The sequence below is a fragment of the Ranitomeya variabilis genome, chromosome 2 (genome assembly GCF_051348905.1).
Source record: "Ranitomeya variabilis isolate aRanVar5 chromosome 2, aRanVar5.hap1, whole genome shotgun sequence".
NCBI lineage: Eukaryota > Metazoa > Chordata > Amphibia > Anura > Dendrobatidae > Ranitomeya > Ranitomeya variabilis.
This window is the reverse complement of record NC_135233.1, coordinates 149,544,190-149,567,235: the sequence shown is the minus strand read 5'-3', so window position 1 is coordinate 149,567,235 and position 23,046 is coordinate 149,544,190. Positions and strand designations below refer to the sequence as shown.

General features: G+C 42.9%; 1 protein-coding gene across 6 annotated transcripts in view; it reads right to left on the bottom strand.

The window, feature by feature from the left end:
- The window catches only part of STXBP5 (syntaxin binding protein 5), a 533,536-nt gene that overhangs the window by 291,566 nt on the left and 218,924 nt on the right, over positions 1 to 23,046 (bottom strand). For all 6 annotated transcript variants that reach the window (XM_077283080.1, XM_077283076.1, XM_077283078.1 and 3 more), the window contains exon 5: positions 3,044 to 3,178. In XM_077283080.1, the coding sequence (XP_077139195.1) occupies positions 3,044 to 3,178 (135 nt within the window). The remainder of the gene's footprint in view (positions 1 to 3,043; positions 3,179 to 23,046) is intronic.

Here is a 23,046-nt window from a genome sequence, read left to right as displayed (position 1 = left end):
GAAGTAGGGCCCACCCCACATGGACGGAATAGTACGTTCAATGACAGAAAAGGGTTAAAAGATGTATAAAGACATGGTAATCCATTAAACATTTGTGAAACTTGTTTGTGTTTTGCTGCTATGCGACAATTCTTTGGACAATAGAAAAGCAAAAAACAAACTTGGATCATGGGCAAGTAGCACAGTCCGTAAATTGAGCTCTAATGGTCAAAACACGAGTTCAAAAGTCCAAAGTTACATTTTTGTCAGTGGTCACATTGTGGTAGGTCATGGGTCACACTGCAACCCCACTGCCATTTATGTATCCCTGAGTGCTGATTTTAGCAGTGTCATTTATTGTGCCTGCCGATGTGCCCTAGTTTTGGAGAATGTACAATTTAATCTTGTGTGTGATGCCAAAGCTTTGAGTCTGAAGTACATGGTATAAGATAAACCCAATTCCGTTCTCCGATGTTCAGCGATTGACAGCCTTCCCCCTTGTAACCTTGCAAATAGAAGATGTTTTCCCTTTAACACAATATTGTATCCATACAAGCCATATATAAAAACAAAATATAAGAGTGAAAAGGAAAAAAAAAAAAAAGTGGCACAACTGATCAGCTGTGTATGCCAATCCTCCTATATATGATATGCACCTAGGGGTAAAGGTTGAGTGGTACAGGCCAAGCATAAGCGCAGCAAGAGCCAATGGATGTTCAGCGCCTTGGCCATATATTGGCATGCTGAAAGTCACTTAAAGGGAAGGTGCCGCAATTTTGTTTTTGTATTAAAAATGATTGTTTATATAAGCAATTATTTTTAATACAAAATTATTTTTTTTAACTTTAATATCTTTTTTATTATTAATTATTTTTGCAGCCACTGGGCGCCGCCATTTTGCTTTGCAGGAGTGTAAGTGTAGCTACACGACACTTACACTCTGCAAATACGGCAGCCCTGGGCATAGGAGGCTGCGGTCGGCGTCCGACCCCATACCTATCATTGTGCTGCTCCCTGCTCTGATGTGGCCACGCCCCCTGGGCTGTCTCCACATCACAGCAGAGGCAGGAGGTCAGCGCCATCTTTCTTCAGCCCACAGTGTGTGAGCTCCATTGTTGCTTGAGAGCTCTGCCGTTATAGGAGGGACAGCTCCATCCGTCTCCCCTTTCACACTGTCAGCAGTCGGCCATTCCCTGTCCTCTGCTGCCTGGTGTGTGACTGTGATCTCTAGGTCTGATGTCCTCAGGAGCTGCAGAGGTAACAGAGGGGGGATGGGGGAGGCTCTCAGTGCTGCTCCGACCCTGCCTCTCACTGCAGCTCCTCACAGGACATCAGACCGTGTATCTATCACTATACTGTGCTGAGCCATGTATCTAATCCTATCCTGTGTGATATTGTCTGCTGCACTGTGTACCTAATCCTATCCTGTGAGATACTATGCTGAGCTGTGTATCTAATCCTATACTGTGTGATACTGTCTGCTGAGCTGTGTATCTAATCCTATACTGTCTGCTGAGCCATGCATCTAATCCTATACTGTGTGATACTATGCTGAACTGGAACTTCCCCTGACGAAGCTACCGGGAGTAGCGATACGCGTAGGGAGCTAGCAGGCTCTGACGTTCCCAGTGAGTATTATTATTTACTTATTTATTGTAACATGTGCTGTATAGTGTGCTGATACACGTGACTCAGGTGGGGGGCATCCCGATAGCGTCGCTTAACGGTATTGTCTTAGCAATAAACACTTATATCCAGTGCTGCATTATCTATTGACTAGTACCATAGGATAAATCTTCATATATGTTTATAGAACCATATTATAACATATGCAGAGTGCTACTGGGGAAAGCCACACTTGAGTCAGTGACAGACGCACATGTACATCTCTATATTTTCTATTAGTAGGACACGGTTACACACTGGGAGTGTCTTCTGGGTCCATTTTCATCCGCACTGAGCCTGCTTCATTCATGTCTCCATATACAGGGGATATTGATAATGCATGTTTGGGTGTTAATTCACATGCTTTTAAATGCTTTTATGTCTTGTTTTTGCACTTGTTTGTCTCAATAAAGCATTATTTATGATAATTATATGGGTTGTGTGTGCACTGTTCTTGCGCCGCTCTTTTCTTCATTTTAACCATTGCCTCATCTAAAAAGTCTAAAGAAATTAGTTAACAAAACGTGTTTGCGCCAAACAACCGTCTTTCAGTAGGGTTGGACTTCATGCGCCATCATAAGAGCCAAGCCGATTTTCTTAGCAGTCAGACACTGAAGTACTTTTTCTCTTTAAATTACTGTACCTACATTGGTTACCTGGTTCCTTGAATGGTTTGCTTTATTCTTCTTTCAGAAATACATCAAATGCATTACACCGCTGCTCTCCATAACTACAGCGGCATGTATATGGCTACACTGGGATACCGTACCGTTGCTGCGAATATCAGCCATGCTGCCAGTTTGATACGGTCACCTTATCAGTGCCAGCTGGATATCGCTGACAAAGCTGCTTAAGAGCGGTAATCATTTTATGGATGGCCCCGAAATTGGCCAGCAAAGCTGGTGGAAGAGGGTGCCCACATATCTAGCAATGCCACGCAGGAACGTTTTTTACGGTATGATACACAATGCCCAGATCTATTATTAGTTTTCTAAAGGAGGAGAACATGGAAATTCTGGGATTTTACCCAGAGTAGTCTTAATAAAATCACGCAGCTGTCTAGAGCATACAAAAAATGAAAAGGAGAATAAGGGCATGGAGTACAAGCTCAGCTTGGAAACAGTGTCATGCCACATAAAGGCTCCAAGTGATTTTATCTGCTTGGATTTCTCTGCAGCCAACATTCAGGCCTCCAAAAAGTAATTAGCTCTCGGAGCAAGAACTGACGTATATAAACTGATAATCTAGTGAGGCATCAGATTCTCTGCAACCAATTAGGACGAATTTATGCATCTTTAACTTGGCTTGGTGCCCTGTTTTCAGGAGGGCCGCTCAGGGCATTTTTATGCAGAATTGACACAAATGTTCTCATTAATGTCACTGGCTACGTAACACTCACAGTTCAATGGCTTTATTCCACATGATGACGTAGCCTGAGAGCGTGAACATCTCCACGTTGACAATGTGAATATTTCCTCTTTCAGTCCCCACATAGAGCCATTTGCTCTGAAAAGGCAGGTGGCAAAATGTTATCCTGAAAAAGAAAAAAGAAATGAATGAATAATGCAATAAGTACTATGCTAGGACCATATAATACAGCAACAGATGAGACCCAATACAGACATAGCTGCACACGTTTGCATTGAGCTCTATACATACAGCCTTTCCCTACAGCTGCAAGTTTTCATAAATTGTGCGGATGTTACAGATGGTATTTTCATGATAAGTTTATAATTTCTCATCCAAGAATAGCTCAGTGCTGAATAAAAACATAATATTTATAATGAGGCAAACTTCACAGTAGTAAAGTAAACTTCACAGTAGTAAAGTAAAAATAAATGGAAGGGTAAAAAAAACAAACAAAAAAAAACAAAACAAAAAAACACTAACATCATTTAATGTTCGAATACTGTCCATCACCAAAACAGTGATTATGTCGCAATGGAAGCACCACCCGTCCCTGAAACAACCTGTCGCATGCCAAAAGGCTAACCTGCAGATACGGGTTAAACCACAGGTTAATAGTGTTCCCAAGCTGCCCTGCCGCTGCACAGAAAGCCCGGCTATCTGGAGGAATTTAACTTTATTGCTCCCGGCAGCCTCCGACTTTCAGTCACAGGGGTCAGGCTTCAGCCACTGCTCAGTACGGCTGTGCAACCGGCACTGACTGACAGCCAGCTCTACAGTGTATGACAAAGCCAGAGGTTGCATGTAGGAATAAAGTTCATTTCCTCCTCGGGCTTATAGTGCAGCGGATGGGCAGCTTTGGAAAGCTATAAACCTGGAGATTAACCCCATATATGTAGCTTAACGTTTTGGGATGCGACAGCTTCCTTTAGAGTTTACATGACATTGCGCCAGCCTTGATAAATGAAATGCCATGTTGGGGACACCGAAAACTAAGGGATTTGTATGTCTCCAGTCCAGCAGCCAGGTACCACTGACTTGGACTAGAGTCCCATGAAGCCATCTGCTCATCTCTAAAAAAAAATTATATTTTACATAGAAGACAAACAAATAATAAAACTACCATATCCTGTACAGCAACTAAATAAGTGTTGTCGTTCTACTACAAATCACTAAAGTAAAACATGAAAGAGGGCCCTAGATACATAAATTACAGAATTTTTTTTTACCATCAACAAGGCTTGTCGTATATAACCATGTGTACATGAAGTGTTAAATAGGAAAAAATCCAAACAGGAATTAAAAAATATCACCACAAATATAAAGGGTTAAGAGTTCGAACAAGTGCAAGGGTTAATGTTAGGAAACATAGAAAACGGCCTATTTAGTAATCGCTGAGTGGGGCTTTCCCAAAACTGCCAGCAATTCCTATACGATAATAGCAAACCGCACGCCATACACAATGACATTTTACTCAAAGGCAATGCAGGCAACAAAATAGAACAAACCGATAATAATGGAATGTGCGCACACCAACATGGGCAAGGCCATCTTCCCATGAGATGGAAGAGTTGTCCAGGAATAATAAGCGATACATTGCATATCTAGAGGTCTACGGCACCCATCACATGCACCACAGGCTTGCATTTACTCCCAACATGTAAAACAGCAGACAGTAGCATATAAAAGCACATGATCTCCCCATACGAGGCAGCTGGACAAGTCTAAAAGTATCACCCCTGGAGAGAGTGTATAACAAGAGATGGCGGAATACAGAATGATGCCTACCCAGCCAAACGCATTTCACCATTGCTTCCTATGAGGGTCCAATCATCGCTTCTTCCCATGGCCTGGCTGTGGGCTTGCATGAAAATGTCAACACAACTTGCAGCATCATGATCCTATTCTACCGCGTTGCCAGAAAAAGGCTGTGCTGCAGAAGAAGGCCTGTTAGGACCGACGGTGTGCTAGCCCAATATGCCTCAATGACACTGGCTCCAACTACTGGTTTCCAGAATGACCATTCCTACTCACTATTTAATAGACAATGGTCACTTTAACAAAGCTCACAGTCCATTAAGTGGGACATCTCCTCTTCAAGGGTGTGTACACAGAGGGCTTTTTTTCCATGAGTTTTTGTAGCAAGAATCCTTTAAAAACCATGAGCGGTTTAAATACAAAGCGTTTTGATTGGATAGGTTCTGCTCCAAAAATACTGGAGTGTGAACACGCCCCAAAGGTTACGGCTTGGAATAATGGCACACAGTTTAACTGGACAATTAACAATTTACAATATATTGTCTCTGGACATGTCTCACTGGAGGATAACTAGAGAAGGTACAGACCGAAGCCCTCTGGATTATAGTGCACCAAATTCTTGAATTTGACAATATTTTGGGCTGCCTTGCATCAGAAATCTACTATCGTTATGGGCTGGAATATATTTTTACTATAATTTCCACCACTTTCTAGCAAAATTTATAATAACTTTGTCAGACACTGAATTACTACACTGTTATATCTAAGCTCCACACAATATTTTAGAGAAGTCATAAAACTGACAAACAACAAAAGTTGCAAAAACGGAGTGATGAGCGAGCGTGCTCAGATATCGTGTTATCCAAGCATGTTGGTGTTATCCAAGGATCTCGGGCGTGTTCCAGTAATGTCACAGTCAAATGCATGTTTCAGGGCCTAGCAAGCAATCCCCGCATATGTTGCAGATGTCTAACAGCCGCAAATCATGCAGCAACAGGAAGTCGAACATATTACTTGAGCATGTCCAAGATACTCCAATAACGCAATATCCGAGCACGTTCGCTCATCACTAGCAAAAATTCTTGTGCAGCTGCACCTTCTCTAAGACTTTGCTGCTTTTATACACCATGTTTCTGGTGTAAAACATCTGATGACTTACCCCAAGTCTTTAGTTTGAACGTTTTGGGGCTTTGGACAGTTTGGGCCAGTGGCAAGACTGTAGCAATGGCCTTAAGTATGCCCTCTGGGATGCTACTAAATGAGGCAGCTTTGCCTCTTGCAGTGTCGGAGCAGAGAGGCTTGGGAAATGGCCTTCTCCAGATATACAACCAGATTCAAAGCTTGCCAGCGTGCTTCATCCAAAGGAATGAAGCTATATGAGTGATTACGGCATGGCCAGTAACCTATGTGAAAATCAGTAAATAAGAGAATTAAAAATCTTTTAGTAACAGAATGAAGAGGATTTTTAGTGGCAAATTGCTTCTATAAGCATTCTGCAATGTTACCCACTTCAAAGTTGAGATAAAACCTTTAATCTTGAGTGAAGCCTTCAGAGATCTTTCAGCTCCAGGGCTTTCAAATACATCCTCACATGATAGCCGACTGAGCCCAAATTTCCACCCAGTCTCATACAAAGTCTCACTGACTGTACACAAAGGATAGACACAAGGATAGTATGGATGCACAGCAACTTGACTTACAATTGCCGCGGCAATGCTTCTAACTATGCAATGTCCAGCACCAAGACCGATTGCAAGGCAACAAGCAATACTAATAATTCCGTCACCTACAGAGTGACATTCAGGTATGTCGGTCCTGGTGTCATCAACTAGCACAGGAACGGCAAAACTGTTGAACCAATAGTTCACCAGCTGTGTGTGTACATGTACTATTCCTGGACAATACAGTAACAAAACAGAAAACTATTAAGCACAAGCATACTTCACAGTCATAAGCGGATAACAATGGAGGGCAATCTTGGTTACCACCGGAGGCTCCGCAAAAGCTTATGGCAAGATTGCCCTCACCACAATGTTTTGTGCTAACCACCGGGTAGGAAACTTTCCTGTAGCTCCACTGCCGACAATACAGAATCGCAGCGCAAATCCTGTTGCCTTTTCCATGACGCGCCAACACACCAGCATGTATTAGCCGGACACAAAAATAAATAGATCCCCGGGACTGGAGCAGAGCGCTGGGGGAATAGGAGCGTGGGGGCTCATACTATATAGGGGGATGTCAGCATACTTAATTCTGCTCAATATTAAGTGATACAATTATTAATATAAAATATATTAACATTAATACTCGGCAGATTTCAGCCTATACGGATAAGCGAGGGGGAGGGGTGTGTCTATGTAAAATCATCCTTAAAACCCATCCTGTGTGATAATATAGGTGAATCTAATGAAAATGTAGAGTCCCTGTGGGTGGAGATAAGGGGAGGGGGAAAAAATAATAATAAATTACTGATAGGGGTTTGTTATAAGTCTCCAAAAATAATGGAAGCAATAGAGAATATCCTCGTAAAGCATATAGATGAAGCTGCGACTCAAGGAGAAGTCATTATTATGGGGGACTTCAACTACCCTGAAATAGATTGGGGAACAGAAACCTGCAGTTCCAGCAAAGGTAATCGGTTTTTGACAACTATGAGAGACAATTACCTTTCACAACTGGTTAAAGACCCAACAAGAAGGGGGGCACTGCTAGACCTAATATTAACCAACAGGCCAGACCGCATAGCAAATATAAGGGTTGGGGGTCACTTGGGGAATAGTGATCACAAAATAATAAGTTTTCGTGTATCCTTTAATAAGATGTGTAGTAGAGGGGTTACAAGGACACTAAACTTCAGGAGGGCAAATTTCCAATGGATGAGAGAGGATCTTGGTGCAATTAACTGGGACGATATCCTGAGACATAAAAATACACAAAGAAAATGGGAGACGTTTATTAGCCTCCTGGATAGGACCTGTGCACAGTATATACCGTATGGGAATAAACATACTAGAAATAGGAGGAAACCAATATGGCTAAATAGAGCTGTAAGGGGCGCAATAAGTGACAAAAAGAAAGCATTTAGAGAATTAATGCAAGGTAGTGATGAGGCATTAAATAAATACAGAAAATTAAATAAATTCTGTTAAAAGCAAATCAAGGCAGCGAAGATTGAGACAGAGAGACTCATTGCCAGAGAGAGTAAAAATAATCCCAAAATATATTAACTATGTAAATAGTAAGAAACTAAAAAATGAGAGTGTTGGCCCCCTTCCCTTAAAATAGTCTGGGTGAAATGGTGGATGAGGAAAAAGCCAATATGCTATATGACTTTTTTTTCATCAGTATGAAAAAAAAAGAAAATCCCTTGGCAAACAATATGATCAGTGATAACAAAAATTCCCCAATAAGTGTCACCTGCTTAACCCAGCAGGAAGTACGGCGGCGTCTAAAAATCACTAAAATTGACAAATCTCCGGGCCCGGATGAGATACACCCCCAAGTACTTCAGGAATTAAGTACAGTCATTGATAGACAATTATTTTTAATCTTTAACCCCTTCATGACCGTGGGATTTTTCGTTTTTCCATTTTCGTTTTTCACTCCCCTCCTTCCCAGAGCCATAACTTTTTTATTTTTCCGTCAATTTGGCCATGTGAGGGCTTATTTTTTGCGGGACGAGTTGTACTTTTGAATGACACCATTGGTTTTACCATGGCGTGTACTAGAAAACGGGAAAAAAAATTCCAAGTGCGGTGAAATTGCAAAAAAAGTGCAATCCCACACTTGTTTTTTGTTTGTTTTTTTTGCTAGGTTCACTAAATGCTAAAACTGACCTGCCATTATGATTCTCCAGGTCAGTACGAGTTCATAGACACCTCACATGTCTAGGGTATTTTTTACCTAAGTGGTGAAAAAAAATTCCAAACTTTGCAAAAAAAAAAATAAATAAAATTGCGCCATTTTCCGATACTCGTAGCGTCTCCATTTTTCGTGATCTGGGGTCGGGTGAGGGCTTATTTTTTGCGTGCCGAGCTGGCGTTTTTAATAATAGCATTTCGGTGCAGATACGTTCTTTTGATCGCCCGTTATTGCATTTTAATGCAATGTCGCGGCGACCAAAAAAACGTAATTCTGGCGTTTCGATTTTTTTTCTCGTTACGCCGTTTTGCGATCAGGTTAATGCTTTTTTTTTTATTGATAGATCGGGCGATTCTGAACGCGGCGATACCAAATATGTGTAGATTTGATATTTTTTTTATTGATTTATTTTGATTGGGGCGAAAGGGGGGTGATTTAAACTTTTATATTTTTTTTATTTTTTTCACATTTTTTTAACTTTTTTTTTTTTTTACTTTTGCCATGCTTCTATAGCCTCCATGGGAGGCTAGAAGCAGGCACAGCCCGATCGGCTCTGCTACATAACAGTGATCATCAGATCGCTGTTATGTAGCTAAAATGCAGGTGTGCTGTGAGCACCGACCACAGGGGGGCGCTCACAGCCACCAGCGATCAGTAACCATAGAGGTCTCAAGGACCTCTATGGTTACCTTCCTGACTCATCGCCGACCCCCGATCATGTGACGGGGGTCGGCGATGCGCTCATTTCCGGCCGCCCGGCCGGATGCGGTAGTTAAATGCCGCTGTCTGCGTTTGACAGCAGCATTTAACTAGTTAATAGCGGCGGGTGATCGCGATTTCACCCGCCGCTATTGCGCGCACATGTCAGCTGTAAAAAACAGCTGACATGTCGCGACTTTGATGTGCGCTCACCGCCGGAGCGCACATCAAAGCAGGGGACCCGACATTGGACGGTATAGTACGTCCGATGTCGGGAAGGGGTTAAAGACTCCATAATAACAGGGTCTGTACCACAGGACTGGCGTATAGCAAATGTGGTGCCAATATTCAAAAAGGGGACAAAAACTGAACTCGGTAATTATAGGCCAGTAAGCTTAACCTCTACTGTGGGTAAAATCGTAAAATCCTGGAGGGCATTCTAAGGGATGCTATACTGGAGTATCTGAAGAGGAATAACCTCATGACCCAGTATCAGCACGGGTTTACTAGGGACCGTTCCTTTCAGACTAATCTGATCAATTTCTATGAAGAGGTAAGTTCCGGACTGGACCAAGGGAACCCAGTGGACGTAGTGTATATGGACTTTTCAAAAGCTTTTGATACGGTGCCACACAAAAGGTTGATACATAAAATGAGAATAATGGGGATAGGGGAAAATATGTGTAAGTGGGTTAAGAGCTGGCTCAGGGATAGGAAACAAAGGGTGGTTATTAATGGAGCACACTCGGACTGGGTCGCGGTTAGCAGTGGGGTACCACAGGGGTCAGTATTGGGCCCTCATCTTTTATACATATTTATTAATGACCTTGTTGGGGGCATACAGAGTAGAATTTCAATATTTGCAGATGACACTAAACTCTGCAGGGTAATCAATACAGAGGAGGACAGATTTACATTATAAGATGAGTTACGTAAACTAGAAGCTTGGGCTGATAAATGGCAAATGAGCTTTAATGGGGATAAATGTAAGGTCATGCACTTGGGTAGAAGTAATAAGATGTATAACTATGTGCTTAATTCTAAAACTGAGCAAAACCGTCAATGAAAAAGACCTGGGAGTATGGGTGGATGACAAACTCATATTCAGTGGCCAGTGTCAGGCAGCTGCTACAAAAGCAAATAAAATAATGGGATGCATTAAAAGAGAAAAGAGGCATAGATGCTCATGAGGAGAACATAATTTTACCTCTATACAAGTCACTAGTGCGACCACACTTAGAATACTGTGCACAGTTCTGGTCTCCGGTGTATAAGAAAGACACAGCTGAACTGGAGCGGGTGCAGAGAAGAGCGACCAAGGTTATTAGAGGACTGAGGGGTCTGCAATACCAAGATAGATTATTACATTTGGGGCTATTTAGTTTGGAAAAACGAAGGCTAAGGTATGATCTTATTTTAATGTATAAATATACGAGGGGACAGTACAAAAACCCCTCTGATGATCTTTTTAATCATAGACCTGAGACAGAGACAAGGGGGCATCCTCTACGTCTGGAGGAAAGAAGGTTTAAGCATAATAACAGACGCGGATTCTTTACTGTAAGAGCAGTGAGACTATGGAACTCTCTGCCGTATGATGTTGTAATGAGTGATTCATTACTTAAATTTAAGAGGGGACTGGATACCTTTCTTGAAAAGTATAATGTTACAGGGTATATACACTAGATTCCGTGATAGGGTGTTGATCCAGGGAACTAGTCTGATTGTCGTATGTGGAGTCGGGAAGGAATTTTTTTCCCCAATGTGGAGCTTACTGTTTGCCACATGGGTTTTTTTTGCCTTCCTCTGGATTAACATGTTAGGGCATGTTAGGTTAGGCTATGGGTTGAACTAAATGGACTTAAAGTCTTCCTTCAACCTTAAAGGAAAGGTGCCGCAATTTTGTTTTTGTATTAAAAATGATTGTTTATATAAACAATTATCTTACAAAATTATTTTTTTAACCTTAATATCTTTTTTATTATTAATAATTTTTGCAGCCACTGGGCGCCGCCATTTTGCTTTGCAGGAGTGTAAGAGTCCCAGCACGACATTTACACTCTGCATTTACGGCAGCCCTGTGCATAGGACTCAGCAGTCGGGAGCCGACCGCGTTATCTCCTGCTCTGATCTGGCCACGCCCCCTGGGCTGTCTCCACATCACAGCAGAGGCAGGAGGTCGGCGCCATGTTTCTTCAGCCCACAGTGTGTGAGCTCCACTGTGACTGAGAGCTGTGCTGTTGGAGGGGCAGCTCCAGCTGCCTCTCCTTTCACACTGTCAGCAGTCGGCCGTTCCCTGTCCTCTGCTGCCTGGTGCCCTGGCTCAATCTCTAGAATCGCTAGAGAGGGTGAAGTGCTGGGGTCTGATGTCCTCTATCAGGAGCTGCAGAGAGGTAACGGGGGGGAGGGGGAGAATCTCTGTGCTGCTCCGACCCGACCCTGCCTCTCACTGCAGCCACTGATCAAGGACATCAGACCGTGTATCTATCACTACACTGTGCTGAGCCATGTATCTAATCCTCTCCTGTATGATAGTCTGCTGTGCCATGTACCTAATCCTCTCCTGTATGATACTGTCTGCTGTGCCCTGTACCTAATCCTCTCCTGTGTGATACTATGCTGAGCCGTGTATCTAATCCTATACTGTGTGATACTGTCTGCTGAGCCATGCATCTAATCCTATACTGTGATACTATGCTGAGCCATGTATCTAATCCTATACTGTGTGATACTGTCTGCTGAGCCATGCATCTAATTTTATACTGTGATACTATGCTGAGCCATGCATCTAATTCTATCCTGTGTGATACTGACTGCTGAGCCGTGTATCTAATCCTCTCCTGTGTGATACTATGCTGAGCCGTGTATCTAATCCTATACTGTGTGATACTGTCTGCTGAGCCATGCATCTAATCCTATACTGTGATACTATGCTGAGCCATGCATCTAATTCTATCCTGTGTGATACTGACTGCTGAGCCGTGTATCTAATCCTCTCCTGTGTGATACTGACTGCTGAGCCGTGTATCTAATCCTCTCCTGTGTGATACTGTCTTCTGAGCTGTGTATCTAATCTTATCCTGTGTGATACTGACTACTGAGCCGTGTATCTAATCCTCTCCTGTGTGATACTGACTGCTGAGCCGTGTATCTAATCCTCTCCTGTGTGATACTGACTGCTGAGCCGTGTATCTAATCCTCTCCTGTGTGATACTGACTGCTGAGCCGTGTATCTAATCCTCTCCTGTGTGATACTATGCTGAGCCGTGTATCTAATCCTATACTGTGTGATACTGTCTGCTGAGCCATGCATCTAATCCTATACTGTGATACTATGCTGAGCCATGCATCTAATTCTATCCTGTGTGATACTGACTGCTGAGCCGTGTATCTAATCCTCTCCTGTGTGATACTGACTGCTGAGCCGTGTATCTAATCCTCTCCTGTGTGATACTGTCTTCTGAGCTGTGTATCTAATCTTATCCTGTGTGATACTGACTACTGAGCCGTGTATCTAATCCTCTCCTGTGTGATACTGACTGCTGAGCCGTGTATCTAATCCTCTCCTGTGTGATACTGACTGCTGAGCCGTGTATCTAATCCTCTCCTGTGTGATACTGACTGCTGAGCCGTGTATCTAATCCTCTCCTGTGTGATACTGACTGCTGAGCCGTGTATCTAATCCTCTCCTGTGTGATACTGACTGCTGAGCCATGTATCTAATCCTATCCTGTGTGATACTGTCTGGTGAACCGTGTATCTAATCCTCTCTGGCACTCCTCTCCCCCCTGCATGTCTTTCCCCATTGCATACACAACTCAATGCGTGCGATGACAGGAGCTGCAGGGGTCATGCTGTATTATGGCATTATGTGAGATCTATATGACGGTATTATGTGATCTGTATGGTGGTGATTATGCTTGATCAGTATTGTGAGAATTATACGGTGGTATTGTGTGTGATCTATATGGTGGTATTATGTGAGAACACTGGCAGTATTGTGTGATCTATATGGCGGTATGTGAGAACACTGGCGGTATTATGTGTGATCTATATGGTGGTATTATGTGAGAACACTGGCAGTATTATGTGTGATCTATATGGCGGTATGTGAGAACACTGGCGGTATTATGTGTGATCTATATGGTGGTATGTGAGAACACTGGCAGTATTATGTGTGATCTATATGGCGGTATGTGAGAACACTGGCGGTATTATGTGTGATCTATATGGTGGTATTATGTGAGAACACTGGCAGTATTATGTGTGATCTATATGGTGGTATGTGAGAACTGTATGATGGTATTGTGTGTGATCCATATGGCTGTATTATGTGTGCTCTATATGGTGGTATGTGAGAACTGTATGACAGTATTGTGTGTGATCTATTTGATGGTATTGTGTGTGATCTATATGGCGGTATTATGTGTGAGCTATATGGCAGTATTATGTGAGAACACTATGGCAGTATTATCTTCAGAAAGCGGACCCATTCTATGGTGGTTCTGGCTGAGCACCTGCTCGCGGGTCTGGGGTAATAGAGGGGGCAGCATGACCTCCAGTTAGGTGCAGTCAGGGCTAGTCAGGCTGCTGAAGAGAGGGGTCTCATTTTTATTGTTACTATATGGCTAAATTTCCTTCCCAGCGTCACCCCGTACTTCGCCTGTCGTCTCACTTTCACACATCACCAGGACAGGATGGAGAAGACAGGATCTGAGGAGGGGAATGGGGTCTGCATGCAAAGTCTGGATCAGAACAGGCCATCAATCCGCAGAAATGTTTCCTGGATTTCTGTGGAGCAGACGGTCCATCCATGTGTATAAAAGACAGTGCTCTATGTACAATCCCTGGCTGCTCCGCGCACCAAACAGGGGGCCCCCATAGACCAGCACACTGCTCTCCTGAAATACTCTGCGCTGCGGTCACCCTGCTCCCTCCACCACATATCTCCCAGAATCCTTGCTGGCTGCCATCCTCGGTGACTGTCTACTTGTCAGTGTAAGGCTGCTTTCACACTAGCGTCAGTACGGGCCCGTCGCAGTGCGTCGGGCCGACGTACCGACACATGCTGTGAAAGAAATGCCCGACGTGGTAGCGGATGTAGTCTTACGACGCTTCCGCTGCCCCATTGTAAGGTCCGGGGAGGAGGGGGCGGAGTTTCGGCTGCGCATGCACGGTCGAAAATGGCGGACTCGACGCACAAAAAAACCGTTACATGTAATTTTTTTTGTGGCGGTGGTCCGCCAAAACACGACTCAACCGTCGCACGGTGGTTGCGACGTGTGGCAATACGTCGCAATGCGTCGGTAATGTTAGTCTATGGGGAAAAAACACATCCTGCAGACAACTTTGCAGGATGTGTTTTGCAGGATGTGTTTTATCTCCTGAATGACGCATTGCGACGTACAGCCAACAACGCTAGTGTGAAAGTAGCCTAAGGCTGCCGTCACACATTCAGTATTTGGTCAGTATTTTACCTCAGTATTTGTAAGCCAAGACCAGGAGTGGCTGATAAATGCAGAAGTGGTGCAGATGTGTCTGTTATACTTCTCCTCTAATTAATCCACTCCTGGTTTTGGCTACAAATACTGAGGTAAAATACTGACCAAATACTGATAGTGTGACGGCAGCCTTACTCTGCAGTCACCAACAAAATGGCTGCTCACTGGGTTCCTGAATATCATCCTCTCATCCCTTAGCAAACACCCAGAAGGGAAGGAGGAGTGACATCACACACACGTCAGCAGACTCCGCCCATAATTACTGCAGTGCTGTAATGTGAGCTTGTTGTACACGAGGTTTTTCTGAAATTTCAGCAGCTGCTCCCCCTAGTGTTTAAAAGTGGAAATTCCAAAACTTTTCAAATTATTTTTCATATTTTACTAAATTATAAACAAATGATAATAATTTTTAAGAAAATGTAAACATTAATTCTTTACATTTTTACAATTTCTGTAAAAAAAATTTTTTTGATGGCACCTTCCCTTTAATAACTATGTTGCTATTGGTTCTGCCCTTCACAACAGTCAGCATCTCATGTGGCCCCTTGGGAAAATTAATTTCCCACCCCTGCTCTATTATGTATAGCGCTGTACAAAATGGAAAAACATTGTATCTGCAAAATGTGCACCAGGGTGCCTATACGTTAATCACATGACCTATCACTACATGATCTATCAAGGGAATCATGCGACGTGTCATGTGGCTCATCGGGCCCCAGCTACTCTTCATTCGCCCTTGTTCACAATGCAAAACAAAATACCGTAATGCACATTTATAAAGAGGGCAAGAAGGGATATCTGCAGTTCACCCCCCTTACAAGCCTTCTACAGAAAGCAGCAATTGTGTGCCTCTAAAATAAAAAATGATCACATGGATGTTTCAAAATTAGTGATTAATCTTTATGTTGAATTGTGAACTACTTAGCCGATGTCGCAAATCTACATCAGAAATAGAAGTCTGTACACATTTCTACAGGAAGTGGCAAAATATTACCCAACAGGGTATAATAGCATGACAAAGAGCTACAAAATGATTGTGCCTTTCTCCTGTGCCTCTGTATAGATTATCTACAAGGACACTGAAGGGCTGCCTTGAAGGAATGATTCATGCGTTCTGACGTATTGTTATAAATTCGGCTTTTATAAAGGGTTGATGTCAAGGCAAATCGCTTCCACAGCAAACAACAAAGCTTTTAACAATTTGTACTACAAAAAATACATTTATAATAAATATTGTATGGAAAGGTCTTGTGGGATTTATGCAGGAAATGGGGATGCCTCTAGGTGAATACATGTGGACCTGGATATCACTGACATTTCTATAGTATGTGGATATAGCCTGTAATCCAATCCCTCCAGGATACTTCTCAGCGGCAGGTGCAATGACAGCAATTGTACATGTAGGAAAAGTGAAGGCTCACTACATACTGATGATCGCTGACCTGAACCTACTTCTCCATGGAAGACACCAACAATCCATTGTACAAAATGGACTTCCAGCATTCACACAATATATAATGAGGCAAAAAAAAAAACACAGATGGAGGGCCAATCTGTTGAGATGAAAAAGGCAGACAGATCCAATAAGTGCAGATAGAAAAAAGTATTATAAAAATAAAATCTTTATTTTAAATTAAAAACACTATACGTTTTGGCTGCATCCAGCCTTCAAGTGTGTCCTGCCCATTGCCTTCCTTGGCCTCTCCTCTTCCTAATGATCAAGACAATGGTTGCAATTAACTCTCACCATGCATTGGATTCTTGCATCATATATGCTGTTGAGAAATTTCAGTGACCGCTCCTTTGATCTCAGTACACAAGTTGAGCCTCTTCTTCCTGCCCAAACAGGTTCAACCAGTTACTTCAGTTGTATATTAGGCAGGGATTTTATTGACATCAAATGTCCTCTGCATGGCTGCATGCCTTATCTTGCATAGTCAGACCAAGGCGTGCCTAGGAGAAGTTGATAATCGGTTCCTAAGTCATCAACTGGTTGTGTTTTTGTAGAGAAATTGGTCCCTTCCATTTATCCAGGCAGAGAATGTAGTCAATAGGGTTACGATGTGATCCATTTGGGAGGGTTCAGGTATATAGCCTCTGTTTTGGCTGGGTGAAGGTGGTGGTGGTGATTCTAAACTTATTCTTGTGGCGGAATTGAACAAGGTGGTCTCCCAAGCTTTGTTTCTCTCCCCTAAGCAGTGTTTGCCAAGCACTCCTGAATCCTCTCCTCCTCCAACTTTGGAACAATGTTGAAGTTTCCCATAATGTAGATTATGTCCTTTCATGGGGTTCTGTTGAGTGAGATTTGGACCTGGATGTAGAAATCCTGCTCTGATGAGTCTGCTGTAGACTTGGATGATTGTCACATTCAGAGGTTTCACTCTGATGCAGATGGACATGACCCTCATATTGATATACTGAGAACTCGGTACACTCTTTGCAATCCATTTGTTAACCACAATAGTGACTCCCGTTCTCTTTTTTGTCTAGTCACCTGAAACAATCCACTGCAGTTCACAGACACCCACTAGACCACACTTGTTTTTCCCATTTCCCTCAAGTCATCCCTCTCATGCTCCAGAATAAGAAGGTATATCATTCTTTGTAGCGCAGGCAGCCCCTTCCATCATATACTAGTTCAGCGATTGGGCCTCCATGTGGGTTTCTCCTTCTTGAGTCATCCTTGTCCTTATTACTTTGGCTCTCCAGTCACATGAATTATGCTGTCCAGCCTTGGGTGGGGTGGGGGGCACTGTAACGCATAATATTTAAAGCATAATGATTCTGGTTCATAGCATTTCACAGTGAAGATCTTAAGGGGTAGGCCCACCAGGTATTTCCCCAACCCAAGGCACTTAAACATCACCACCATATGACCCTCCTCGCAATTTGGGCCAGCTATAGGAAGGGTGTATTGACTGTAATATGTCAGAAGATCTGGATGACCTGGAAAGGACTGCAAAACATCAATATTCATTTAACTACAAAAGAAAATCAATACCAGGGACTATGCCAATTACAGAACAACCTTGTGATCCCCCAATCCAGCAAGGTGACGTCACAGAGATTGCGTTCCCAGCCGGGCTGAATTGCTGTGACCTTAATGAGAGCCCCGCTAGCACCGTGAGAAAGTCGCACGGTGCAGAGGCGAGTTCACCGCAGTTGAAATACACCGCAGTGAAATTCTCTAGTGAACTCGCCTCTGCACCGTGCGATTTTCTCACGATGCTAGTGGGGATCTCACCGAGGTCACCACAGTTCAGCCTGGCTGGGATGCAGCCTCAGTGATGTCACCACTAGTCACTTATGATTAGTGTTGAGCATTCCGATACCGCAAGTATCGGGTATCGGAATTCCGATACCAAGATCCGATACTTTTGTGGTATCGGGAATCGGTATCGGATCCATATTACTGTGTAAAATAAAGAATTAAAATAAAAAATATTGATATACTCACCTCTCCGGAGGCCCCTTGACATCACCGCTGATAACCGGCAGCCTTCTTTGCTTAAAATGAGCGCGTTTAGGGCCTTCCATGATGTCACAGCTTCTGATTGGTCGCGTGCCGCTCATGTGACCGCCACGCGACCAATCACAAGCCGTGACGTCATTCTCAGGCCCTAAACTCCTCATTCTAGGAATTTAGGACCTGAGAATGACGTCGCGGCTTGTGATTGGTCGCGTGGCGGTCACATGAGCGGCACGCGACCAATCAGAAGCCGTGACGTCATGGAAGGCCCTAAACGCGCTCATTTTAAGCAAAGAAGGCTGCCGGTTACCAGCGGTGATGTCCAGGGGCCTCCGGAGAGGTGAGTATATCAATATATTTTATTTTAATTCTTTATTTTACACAGTAATATGGATCCCAGGGCCTGAAGGAGAGTTTCCTCTCCTTCAGACCCTGGGAACCATCAGGATACCTTCCGATACTTGGTGTCCCATTGACTTGTATTGGTATCGGGTATCGGTATCGGCGATATCCGATACTTTTCGGGTATCGGCCGATACTATCCGATACCGATACTTTCAAGTATCGGACGGTATCGCTCAACACTACTTATGATGCGCTCGCAGCAGCTCATTCATCAGTGGTTCTCAGCCTGGACGGTCACAAATTAGCACCATCCAGATTGAAAACTAATTATCCCCAGATATGGATTATAGAGTGGGACAGAAAGAAGGAGAGGTAAGGGATATTATTGTTTTTTATTTTTGTTTTATTACAGAAGACGAGGGTTTCGGTGGAATTAGGCGTTACCCAACAGTGCTTGCTAATTTTAAATAAAAAAGTAAAACTATGTTTTGTTTTATTTCAAATAAAAAGACTTTATTCTGGCTGTGCGTTTATTTACAATATAACTATAGGATTAGTAATGGGTAGGTGTCTTATAGACGCCTTTCCATTACTAATATGTGGGCTTGATGTCACCTGACAATAAAAAGGTGACATCAACCCCACAAATATGAACTCCACTTGCCACAGCTACAAGGCAAGGGGCAGGCAAAGCGCTAGAATTGGAGCATCTAATAGTTGTGCCTTTTCTGGGCGGCTGCAGGCTATTTTTAGGCGGTGGGGGGGCAATATACATGGCCCTTTACCATCCTGGAATACCAGCCCCCAGCTGTTCGCTTCAGCAAGGCTGGTTGTCAAAAATGGGGGAACCCCGCCCCATTTTTTAAATTTTTTTTATTTAAGTAATTTTTTTTTTTTAAAAACCCTCTATTCTTAATAACTAGCTTTGCTAACACTGACATCTGAGGGTTGCAGCCCCCAGCTGTGAGTTTTGCCTGGCTGGTTATCAAAAATACAGGCGATCCCACTTACGCTTTTTTTTTTATTATTATTTATTTGAATATGTATGAATACTCCCATCCGCTGCTCCTGCTTTCACGATTATTAGCGGCAGCAGGTGTCAGATGATGTGAGCAGTAGTCCCATCAGCTGACACCAGTTACTGGAGGTAAACTGTATACCTCTGATCACAGCTGAGTGTTCACATGGTCTTTTGACAGCGTGGGAATTACGTCTCTCTGACCGGTTGGGATGATTTCACTGCCGATCAGAAGCAGTGTTTGACGCGCTATCATGCATATGACAGCGTGTCAAACACTGGATTGTCAGGCCCCCCATTCAAGTGAATGGGGTTTGGGTCCACTGCTCAATGTCTCTGCTGGATGACAGGCTGTATGGTCGCATCATGCAAACATGCAGCCTCCCTGCGTATTTGCAGCGTTTTTTCACCATCCATTCAAGTCAATAGGTGAAAAACGCTGCAAACACGCTGAAAAAACGCTGAAAGTGACATGCTCTATGTAAAAAAAAAAACTGCAAAGCACAAAATCCTGATGACAAAAAAAAGTTAATGTGTGTGCATGAGATCTCTGAAATCTCATAGGCTTTGCTGGAACTGTAAAAAGCAGCTGAAAATCAGCATTAAAAAACGCAGCAAAAACGCCCAGTGTGAGCATACCCTTACAGTGGCAGTTCGACAAGAGAGATCAAGCAACGATTAGCACCTGGGGCATACAGCCATGGTGAGCATGGACCAAATATGGAACTGAAAGGAATGTCTTAGTTATCACACAGACAAATCACTTCACTAGTGTTTAAATTGTGACTTATGGCTGTAAGAAGCGAAATGTCACAAAAGATGAAGAAAAATTGATGTCTGAGTTGTGGTCAGGGCCGGCGTCTGCACCCGGCGCACCCGGGCAAGTGCCGGGGCCCTCAGCAGGCAGGGGGCCCACTCGCCGTCGGGGACACTGGCGCGCTATGGTGCCGGCCCCCGCGAGTGGACCCCCGCCTGCTCCATGCCCCGGCACTTGCGATACTTACCTCTCCCGGGTCCAGCGCTACAGCGTCTTCCATCCTCTGACTGACGTTCAGGTCAGAGGGCGCGATGATGTCACCAGTGCGCGCCCTCTGCCTGTGCAGCCGCAGCACAGAGAGCAGGAAGACGCCGACGGTGAGGAGTCCAGAGCAGAGTTGCGTCAAACAACGAGAGGTATTTCATTTTTTTTTTTAAATATTTGGGGCTAATTCTATATGGAGTATCTTATGGGGTCAATAATATAGGGAGCATCTTATGAAGCCAATTCTATAGGGAGCATTATATGGGGCCAATTTAATATGGAGCCAATTTAATATAGAGCATCTTATGGGGCCAATTCAATATGAAGCAGTATATGGGGCCAATTACATATGGAGCAGTATATGGGGCCAATATATGAAGCATCTTATGGGACTAATTATATATGGAGCATTTTATATGGCCAATTATATATGGAGCATTATATGGGGCCCATTATACATGGAGCATCTTATGGGGCCAATTATTTTTGGAGCATTATATGGGACCCATTCTGTAAGGAGTATTATATGGGACCCATTCTGTAAGGAGTATTATATGGGGCTCATTCTGTATGGAGCAATATATGGGACTCAGTATACTGTATGGGGCTGATCATATACTGTATGGAGAATTATATGTGGCTCACTATACTGTATGGAGCATTATATGGGGTCAATTCCGTATGGAGCAATATATGTGGCTCATTCTGTATGGAGCACTCTGTGGTGCCCATTATACTGTATGGAGCATTATATGAGGCACATTATTCTGTATGGAGCATAATATTGGGATCATTCTGTTTGGAGCAATATATGGGGCTCATTATTCTGTATGGAGGACTATACTGTTCGGTTTCTGAGCTAATGTAGAATGTACAATAGATATCACTCATGTAATGTAAGAAGTATGTGAAATCTTTGGCTTTGTACAATACCTATATTTCTCTGCCGTATCCGTGCATTATGAATTGTGGTATGTGTTAAAGGGGCCCACCGGGACTCTTTCGCCCAGGGCCCATGAAAACCTGGAGCCGACCCTGGTTGTGGTGCTGTAGAAGACTTCCACAAATCCCATGAATAGCTAGGATCACCAACAATTACGTTCTTAATCATATAAGCCCAAAATTGTCAAAGGAAGGAAAGATCATCAAGTACAAATGGACCTTTTTAGGATATGTGATGACCGCAAATTCACTTGAAAAGGAGATGCTAGTCGGAATAATCACTGGTAAAAGGAAAAGGGGTAGACCAAGAGCCCACAGGCTCATACCATCAAGAATGACAAGGGAATGAACAACAAGCAATTGAAAGAAGTTGTGGAAAACGGAAATATAGAGAGTGAGCCATGACTGAATGGATGGAATCTGAATAAAACTATATTTGTTTTCACATGCAAATACTGGAAAATAAGCTGAAAGTGAATACTATTATATATTGGCTACATCAGGGAAAGAGATTTGTCTAGACTGTATACAATTAATTTTACCTCTCAAGATTAGATGTTTGCAGGTTTTCAATTTTAGAGAAGTAAATAAAGGTATTTTCGGTTAATGACTTCAAACAGACCTTATTATGGTGAATAGTATAACAAAGAATATTAGGAAGTTTTATTAAAGCTTAATCACTGTATAATACTAACAATCGGTAAAGCCATTTAATTATAGTGGAATAGGCCTTCAAGCAAACACGCATTGATGAATGCCAACTCTAACATGAGCTGTGCCAAGGCAAAAAAAAAAAATAATTTCGGAGTCAGCTGTTCTTCTATAGCATCGTATTAAAAATTCAGCTAATGAAGTTTAAATGGGCAACCAATAATATAAATATATATTTTTTACATATATTTTTTAACATATAGATATGTCAAAAAATATATTTATATTATTGGTTGCCCATTTAAACTTCATTAGCTGAATATACATATATATTTATTTTTTTACACAAATGCTTTATCAGAGTGCATCCATGTACATTGGGCAGGCAAACACTGGGCACATTGGTTTCGTGCCGACTATGCTCAGGCCAGTGATTGGCAACAGCAGTCGTGTGCTGTAGTAGTGATGTTATGGCTGCAGTATATCAAAGGCCAGAGACCACAGCGCAGAGGCAGACCTAGACCTGAGGAGGGGTAATACAGCAAAGTTCATTATTTATTGTGTCCACATGCCTGACTGTTTCTTGGAAAACCACAGTAATCACTTGATGCTCTGCAATGAACGCCAGTCTTATTAAAAAGGAATAAGAGGGGGTGGATTGGGGGGGGTTGGAGGACAAAAATATCTACTATACACATCCATAAGAATATGTAATACTGTCACAAAATGT